This window comes from Cupressus sempervirens, chromosome 1 (assembly GCF_028749045.1).
Source record: "Cupressus sempervirens isolate cs-2001-9-10 chromosome 1, ASM2874904v1, whole genome shotgun sequence".
Classification (NCBI taxonomy): domain Eukaryota; kingdom Viridiplantae; phylum Streptophyta; class Pinopsida; order Cupressales; family Cupressaceae; genus Cupressus; species Cupressus sempervirens.
The window spans coordinates 334,920,945-334,929,547 of record NC_143118.1 but is presented as its reverse complement, the minus strand read 5'-3'; the positions used below and the strand labels follow the sequence as shown (position 1 = coordinate 334,929,547).

General features: G+C 35.8%; 1 protein-coding gene across 1 annotated transcript; it reads right to left on the bottom strand.

Annotated features, from left to right (window-relative positions):
• Positions 1-2,589: 2,589 nt before the first annotated feature.
• On the bottom strand, positions 2,590-7,806 carry LOC149577556 (26S proteasome regulatory subunit 6B homolog). The gene is made up of 5 exons (XM_089824297.1): positions 6,938-7,806; positions 3,673-3,831; positions 3,440-3,592; positions 3,168-3,251; positions 2,590-3,013 (listed from the first exon to the last, which is right to left on the bottom strand). Exons 1-5 carry the CDS (start codon positions 7,655-7,657, stop codon positions 2,879-2,881), a joined length of 1,251 nt encoding a protein of 416 aa, XP_089680423.1. The 5' UTR covers positions 7,658-7,806; the 3' UTR covers positions 2,590-2,878.
• Positions 7,807-8,603: the final 797 nt, after the last annotated feature.

Genomic DNA, 8,603 nt, shown 5'->3' with positions numbered 1-8,603 from the left:
TGTTGATGATGTCTTCTCTACATCAAAAGGTCACAAATGAATGAAGCAAGAAGTGATGATCACAGAGCAACATAGTAGAAATACTCTTGAGAAAACCAATGTTGATAATTATAGGTATGAAGGAGCTCTCTCACAGCTACAAAAACCTTAACAAGACGTACTAGTTAATGGGTAAAGGGAATTAAACAAGAGAAAAGGATGAGAATTTAAAAGAGGGCCATGACGAAAAAAAGTTGTGTTACCGGTGGATGCATCCCCAGCCTACAAACCCTGTCCCCCCATCCTCCTTTTCTAAAAATTCCCAAGAAATGTCCCAAAAGCACGATTGGGAACGCATTGAGTCCCCATGACAGATGAGCGTCCCCGATTTGATAGACAACATCAGCACTTGTAAAATATTATTCTTTTATAAAACATTTACTTTTTTACTTTTGAAGTGTGCCTCTCTTTCCAAATTCACCCTAACATGTTTATTACTGTTTGGTAGTTAATTCCTACTATTTGGGGCACTCTAATTAGTATTTGACAACATTACATTAAGAATCATGGAATCAATATTGATGTCACACTCACACTATACATTCAAAATTATATAGCAGACCGTTGCAAAGTGTTGGGAAAGTCTGAAAAGTGCATAACAGACCTAGAGCATGCATCCTTATGTCATTTTCTGGCAATACATTAGTGCTTGACTGGTCTTCGGTTGAACTTGGGTCCTTTGTGGAAGATATTGTGAATATTGGAAGTTGCATCAAGATACCGTCTAACTATAACAAACCTATATCATGATCAGAACTGTATAGAGGGCCTTTAGTATTAATATCCGCCCACTTACAATGAATTTGAAGCGTAGTTTCAGAATTAAATGATAGTAACATGTTTCATTTCAGAAAATCGGTCATTGTTCTTCTCACTACTGAAAATGAATTTTAAATTATGTTCTTGGGTATATTTCAAATTTTTATGTCATTATTTTAAAATTACATGACATTCACAATAATTTCAAATTATTTAATGCATAATAGCATGTTGAGCATTGAGTTTGATTATCAAAAAAGTTTCTATAATGTTTAAATGGCTTGGTTTATCCATGTCTTCGTATGAATGTAATGCATATATGAAAATATCCCTATATATTTTATATTTTTCCAATATTTGTACTGTCCCCTTTGCCGTCCCTTGCTATCCCCAAACTTCGCAAAAACAATTGCCTTCCTGGAAACTTGGGGGAACACTGAACAAAAGGGATTAAGAGCTGCAATTTATGGTCATGAAAACAGAGATAACGGCTGGAATGGATGCAGTGCAAGGGAGACGATGTGAAATGAAGATGTAGCATTTTGGTTCATATGTCAAATATGTCCTGAGTTATGATCATGAATTTATCGTATGTTAAACTAGTGATTCTCTTATGCATTCATGTCAATCATTCAGTTTGGTGTAAAGAAAAGTGTTAATTTCATGGTATCTTGATTTGGACATATTCATATGGCTTATCACTTCATATGTTGGGATTTGTCATACTTCTTGCAACATCATTATATTTGTATGCTGAAAACCCCTTTGTGAATTGTCATCTTTTGTGAATCTCGGTTAGTAGTTGTATGTCTATTATCAGAGTTCAAATTCATACTTCTTTTAGTTTCATGTTATATCCTTTAGTACTTTCAGGTGAAAAGTACATAAAATCACAAATACATAAATCATACAAGGGAGATAACCCCTCTCAATCTGATAGTGATCGGTTACAATCTAACCAATTGTTGCTGGAGTTGTCACTGCTCAAACAGAGAACAGTATCAGTTTTGAGGATTATTTCACATTGATAAATCTGTTTACCAACAAAGTAAAGCGGTTATATTAAATTGCAACCAGAATTCTAGAACTGCAGAATAGATGGCATTGTTATCTTTAATGTTTTGGAAATTGCTGACACAAAAAATAAGCTCCTTTATGTAGCATTCATTGTTAATCGAGGAGCCCGACGTCAGAATCTTGTTCCTCCAACAACTTTTCTTCATCCACGACTTACGGGTAAACTTCTCATCACAGTTATGTACAGCTGACAGGATAGGATTGATTGGATGATGCAACTTTATAATCACACTATATTTTATAGCGCTTGCAATCAGTGGCAGCACTGCTAACCACCAAAAACATCGTCAAACTCTGCATGTTCGCCTCTCACAACACTGCCTTAGCTGGCATTCCCTCGCCACCGCTACCTAGTTGCTCACTTTCTGGCACACTTTTTGTCGGCAGTACCTTTTTAATGGGTAAGAAATCTCACAAGACGATCAAGGTTTGCCATATAGTAGCTTATCGGCTAATTGGCGGAAAATAATGAAAGTTTCAAGAAAGTTTCCAAAATGAGAGACAATTTTGAGGGAAGTTGCAGAACCAAAAATAGGACCAAATGGACTCAAAATTGATTAGCAAGTGATAAATATTAAACAATCGATAAAAATAACATTTGGAGAGCATGCAATTAATATATTTTATTGTATTAACAACACATCTTGCAAACGGAGAAATTAGATACACTTAAAATATCATTAGGGCATTACTCAATAGAATATAACCACATCATTCTCAAATCAACTGATTGCCTGAATTAAATCAACATAGATCAAGATTGAAGATCTTAAAAAACAAATATTTCATGTTTCCATAATTTAAAAGCTGTTGATATGAAACCTTAATGAAGCTACTTGTACTCTGTCTAAATATGGTCTCTATGTACCAGATATACATTTTGATTGTGCTGTATGAATAATCTGCCATCAATCTGAATATATTTAAGTCTTTGACTCAATGCACTAAACTGCAGAAGCTTTAGCTGCTTGTCATCAAACTTCCTAAACAGGAAAATCTTTTCCTACTTGTAAAATTCAAATTCTGTGTCTGGTTTCTTCACATTTGCTCTATAGCCCTTCTCAAAATCCTTAGGAAGAATTACATAACGATTTTTCCTAACTGCATGCATACCAGCTTCTTGGCATATGGCAGTTATCTGCATTGTTAACGGTTGACAAAAATGCATAAGTGCAAAGAAGCTTTATATGGCTGCAAATAAATGCCTACTATAAATAAGTTAATAACACATTACAGATGGTCCAATAACGCATATGATAGATAAGGTTAGTTAGAAGGTATACAATACTTGCCTCTGCAGAACTAATTTTGTCAGGACGTGACACATAGTCTTCAAGGTCAACTTCATCACTAAGATTCATTTTTGCTGTGCATACCTTTTCAATCATAATGTTAAACATGTTTAGCGAAAAATCCCTACAGCCCAAGAAAATATGGGAGAACAATGGCAGCTATAGCAAAAAAATTAACAGTTGCAAACAAATTAAACACATTCAAAAAGATAATGAAGATAGCCTCTCAATAACACTAGCACATGCAACAGCATTTTATCATGACTGCATACCTGGAAAACAAGACGTTTCTGCCTCCTGTCAGGCAGAGGGAATTCAATTTTCCTATCAAGCCTGCCTGGACGGAGAAGTGCAGGATCTAATGTATCTGCTCGATTTGTTGCCATAATCACTTTCACATTCACTGTTTGATCAAATCCATCCATCTGAAAAAGTTTGGCTTATGACCACAGATCATGCAGTAAATATTATAATTGAAAAACCAGCATTTCAATCAAACACTTACCTGATTCAAGAGCTCCATCAAAATTCTCTGAACTTCCCTATCTGCACCTGTTTGTGCATCAAACCTTGCTGTTGCAATTGCATCTACCTCATCAATGAAAATTATAGCAGGTGCATTTTCCTTTGCTAGACGAAAGACGTCACGAACCATTCTTGGTCCCTAAGAATGAAGAAAGGAGTAAATACAAGAAGCAACAAGATAATTAATAATGAGGAATCTGAAAAACAGCATCCTTTGTAGTTCCTCTCAATGCAAAAAAAATGTCAGTAACTCCCTTCTTAATTCCCGTTGTTCTTGATCCTTCATAAAAGCAATTTTCTCTTTTTCAAAATTCAAGGACTAGACTCTGGCTAAATTTCAAACAGAGTAAATACAAAAATATAAGATACTGATTTTATAGTTGATTGGCATGTAACATTTCCTATTTGAGCATATAAAAGCAATCGCTATATCTAGAACCTACTGAATTTCAGAGAGTCTATAAGGGAGCACCAAGCACTCACAATGAGTACCATGATTATAATCCATCTTTTTTATAGTTACTGCAATTGCAAAAATGATGCAACAATGTAATGCTGTTAACTGATGTCAATGTCAACTGGCTTCCCTGCTCTCTTATAGATAAGCATTAATGGGATAGAACAATACAAATGGATGAAGCTACAGGCAAACCCATACAAATAAGATCATGAATCTAAGTAATGCTATGCAATCATCAACTCAGTCAATCATCAAATGGGATACACTAACAATAACATACATAATCAACCTATGCCTCGCAACACAGCTCATGGATATCATAGTATACTAGCATAAACCATTTAAGCATGTGATTTAAATTCCAATGAATAATTTATTGAGATAGGCTATAGATAAGTGCCACAGACTAAATGCTGTCCACAACAGTAAATTGCATTTTTTCATATTATTATATTGCTTTTATCGACTGAAAATAAAGCAAAGGGCGAAGAACCAAACAAATGAGACTCAAGACACATCTCAGACTCAGGAAGACAGAGAAGCCAGACCAGATTGGACTTTGCAGAAAAATAGCACAAAAAATAATTGCTACTAACTTGAGGGCTTTTCCTCTGTTCTCTTTTATTGTCGAGAAATTTATAGATTGCATATTGTTGTGGGGTGAAAATGAATAAGGAATAAAAAAATATTCAAATAGTGAACTAGAAATATGACCACTTCCCATATCCCTAAGCCAAATGAATAAGACCTCGTACTTGGTAAAAATAGTTCATTGATGAGTATGTCATTAAAATTTTAAATTGATAAATTGTCGATCCAAAATTATAGATTAGAAAAGTTCTTAATGAGTCTAGTTGAGTTTCGGGCACTATAACCTGCCCTGTTTTGATTACATTTATTTTAAGCCCACTATGAATTGGGTTGCAACCTTGGGAAAGATTGCCCATTGGTGAAATATCCGCCATTAAAACTATCAAACCCAAAAAACGAGTAGAATCATCACAGACAGCTCCTCTTAGTAAATTTAAACAATTGTTTGGCTAACTTCACTTGAAGTTTGACATCTGTATTCTGCCCTCTTTTGAATGGATTACTATAAGTCATATCTAAATTAGGTCAAGGACTTCATGAATATGACCTACTCATGAAGATTTGCCTCTAAAATTATCCCTCAAAAAATACAGTTACAATGTCATTAATCTGATTTAAGGAATGGGCTGAAACAACAATATCTGGTGTAATCAAAAATCTGCAATATTTATGTTCAATTTGGAAAAACTTGCAAAAACTCAGAAGACTTGTGTATGCAAACCAAAAGCCATCTTATTATTCAAATTGTAAGAATATATATAAAATCATGGAACATCAAAAGTCACCACAGCCATAAGAACTCGAAATGAATATCTGGCTACAACAAAACAACAAATATCTGACTACAACGAAACAACAAAATTTATCTAAAACTTTTATAAACTAGGTATTTATTTACCCCAACTTGTAGGGGTCGTAACTTTTGACCTGGTGATTGAAATTCAAAACCGTCTACACTGCTGGAAAGAAAAACTAAAAATTTGGTTTCAATCCCTAACAACTGAGCCTTTGACTGCTCAGTTTTAGGGAACCAATGAAAGCCTCAACTTCAAATTTTGACCACAAGACCTCCTCTACACTGCTGGAAAGAAAAACTAAAAATTTGGTTTCAATCCCTAACAACTGAGCCTTTGACTGCTCAGTTTTAGGGAACCAATGAAAGCCTCAACGTCAAATTTTGACCACAAGACCTCCGAAAATGCCATTAACTAGGACCTAGAAAAACCTGAAAAAAAATATGAAGATTTTTAAATTTTTGAATGATTCAGTTTAATGTCCTTGGACGTCTATGAGTCTTCATCATAGTGAAAGTAAACAATGTGTTTCTATTGATTGACCACTGTAATTCTCTCTATAAGATAGATTATGTATTTTTCGATTGTTTTCTTCTTAAATGATGCAAACATAACTCTCCAAGGTACTTCTGCCCTCTTTAGAATGGATTATTTTAAGCAAACAATATTTTTTCTTGATTGACCATTGTAAGTTTGTAACTTTCCCTGTTTTGAACAGATCACTGTATACTGAATATGGTTTAGGTTGAGGAGTTGGCAAAATTAACACATTGGTGGCAAAGGGGCATACGTTATACCGTTCGAAGTGCTTTTGAGTTGTATATTGATTAAATTCACGATAAAATACCCTAATGTACTATGGAGGGTTCGATGATGCCAATTCAATTCCAAGTTTTTCAAAATGGGGGAAAATTAGAACACAAATATACTCTCTAAGGTCCCGTTTGGTTGCTGGAAGATGAGGGCCAAAACCAGGTTATCAGGGGTAAAACCAGGTTTTGCAAAAAAACTTTGGTGTTTGGTTGGTTAAAATTATAACCTGGTTTTCAATTTCATCTTCCAATTGTAGTCAAAAATTGGAAGAAGTTTCTTCCAACAAAAAGGTGGAATTCGAAATTAAAACCAAGTTTTGAATTTTATAACAGTTTTTTTAATAATATTGTGGGGTCCACAGTATATTCATCTTCCGTGTCAACCAAACGGACCATTGGCTTTCCAAACTACAAAACCAGGTTTTCGAAAACCTGGTTATAAGATAACCTGGTTATGGCACAAATTTATCTTCCCCAACCAAACGGAGCCTAAAAGATAGATAGGCAACGTCCCTAGAAGACAAATCCAACTTTTCCAAAGCATTTATGTGTTTCCCAATTTTTATTTCTCAAATGAATCGAACATACCTCTCCAAGGTACTTCTGCACGAATTCCGAACCAACAACACGAATAAATGCTGCAGTGGTGTGGTGAGCAACTGCCTTGGCCAACATGGTCTTGCCGGTGCCGGGGGGTCCGTAGAGCAGCACGCCACGGGGAGGATCAATTCCGATCTGCTTGTAAAGATCATGGTGTGTCAACGGTAACTCTACCGCCTCGCGGATCTCCTGTTTCTGTATGTCGCATCCCCCGATATCGGAATAAGCCACATCGGGCTTCTCGGACTGCGAGAGAAGCGATATAGAAGAGTCTGCTTCTGGCGGTAGGACGTCAACGAGGGCATTGGAGTGTCTGTGAAGGGCAACAGACGCGGAGGCCTTAAGAACCTCTCTGTTAATAGTGCTCAAAATTCGCACATAATAGTTGGACCCCGTAGTGGAACCCACAATGCCGTTATTCTGGTCTACCATCTCCATAAATTGCCCAATCACCAGCGGCACGGACTGTATCCGCTTGACTTCCTCCTGCGCTCTTAGCAGTTCCCTCTTCAAATTCTTCTGTTCTTCTTTCACATACTCCTCCTGTATGTCAATGAACTCCAACTGTCTCTCCAGAGACTTCATCTTGCTGTAGACGTCCTCCTCCTCCATGCTCTCCGACGGTTTCGAAACCTGCACCCACCGCCGAGGGCTTGATGGTCCCTCTGCCACCGATTTGGGCTCCATAACCATGGCTGATGCGGCCATTATTTTTCCCTTTCCTCTCGTATTCCTCTCTAATTTCTATGTTTTTCCCCTTTTCCCTGCTGTCCAAAAATGTGATCAAGCGAATGGAACAGAAGCCCGTATTCGTTTTTAAGAGCAGTTGTAATTTGTAAATAAATCTACAGAATGACGGGGTTGTCTGTGTAGTCTTTAGTGTTATGAAACAAGGCGGTGTGGAGACGTGTCCTCAACGGTAGGGCACGAATCTACATCGTAGTATGTTTAACTAAAATTTAAAGTTAAATGTCAACAAAGTAGTTTTTTCTACTTTTACATTTATTTTTATAATTCGGAGTGTTCTTTATCTACCGTAGGCATCTCTAGGGCGAGATTAATCTTTGTTAATTGAGGCATCTTTCATTAAATTACCATTATCATTTAGTCGGCTGAAAATTTATATAGAATGATTAGCACTTTGCATGTTATCATTATCAAGGATCTTAATTAGTATAACTACTATCTCTTAAGACTCTTATTAAATGATACTAGCACTTGCACCAAATAGGAGGTGTTTGTAATAAGCAACCCTTGGTGACAACCAATGTTTCTATCTTATGTTACTTTTTTCCTAATTTCATTAAGTCTAGATGTTGCTTGGAAAGATGTTAATAGTGTTATCAATACAAATAGACATATTACAAATGTATATGATGCAACTAACTATTTAACCTCAAAAATATTGAATCAAATATATATGCAAATCCTATTTCAACATTGTTAGTATTGGAACTCTAACAACAAATGATGTTTCTCATATATAACAAGTAATTTTTTAATACAATCCCAATAACATCACCAAGTTTTTGCTTACCAATAGCACCAATGTTAGGCATTATATTTCCACCAAATACAATGACAACTAATAAAAGATGCTTGAACCCTTCTTTCTAAGCTATGTATGTCATCCTCAAGTGCTAAGACAAGTCCT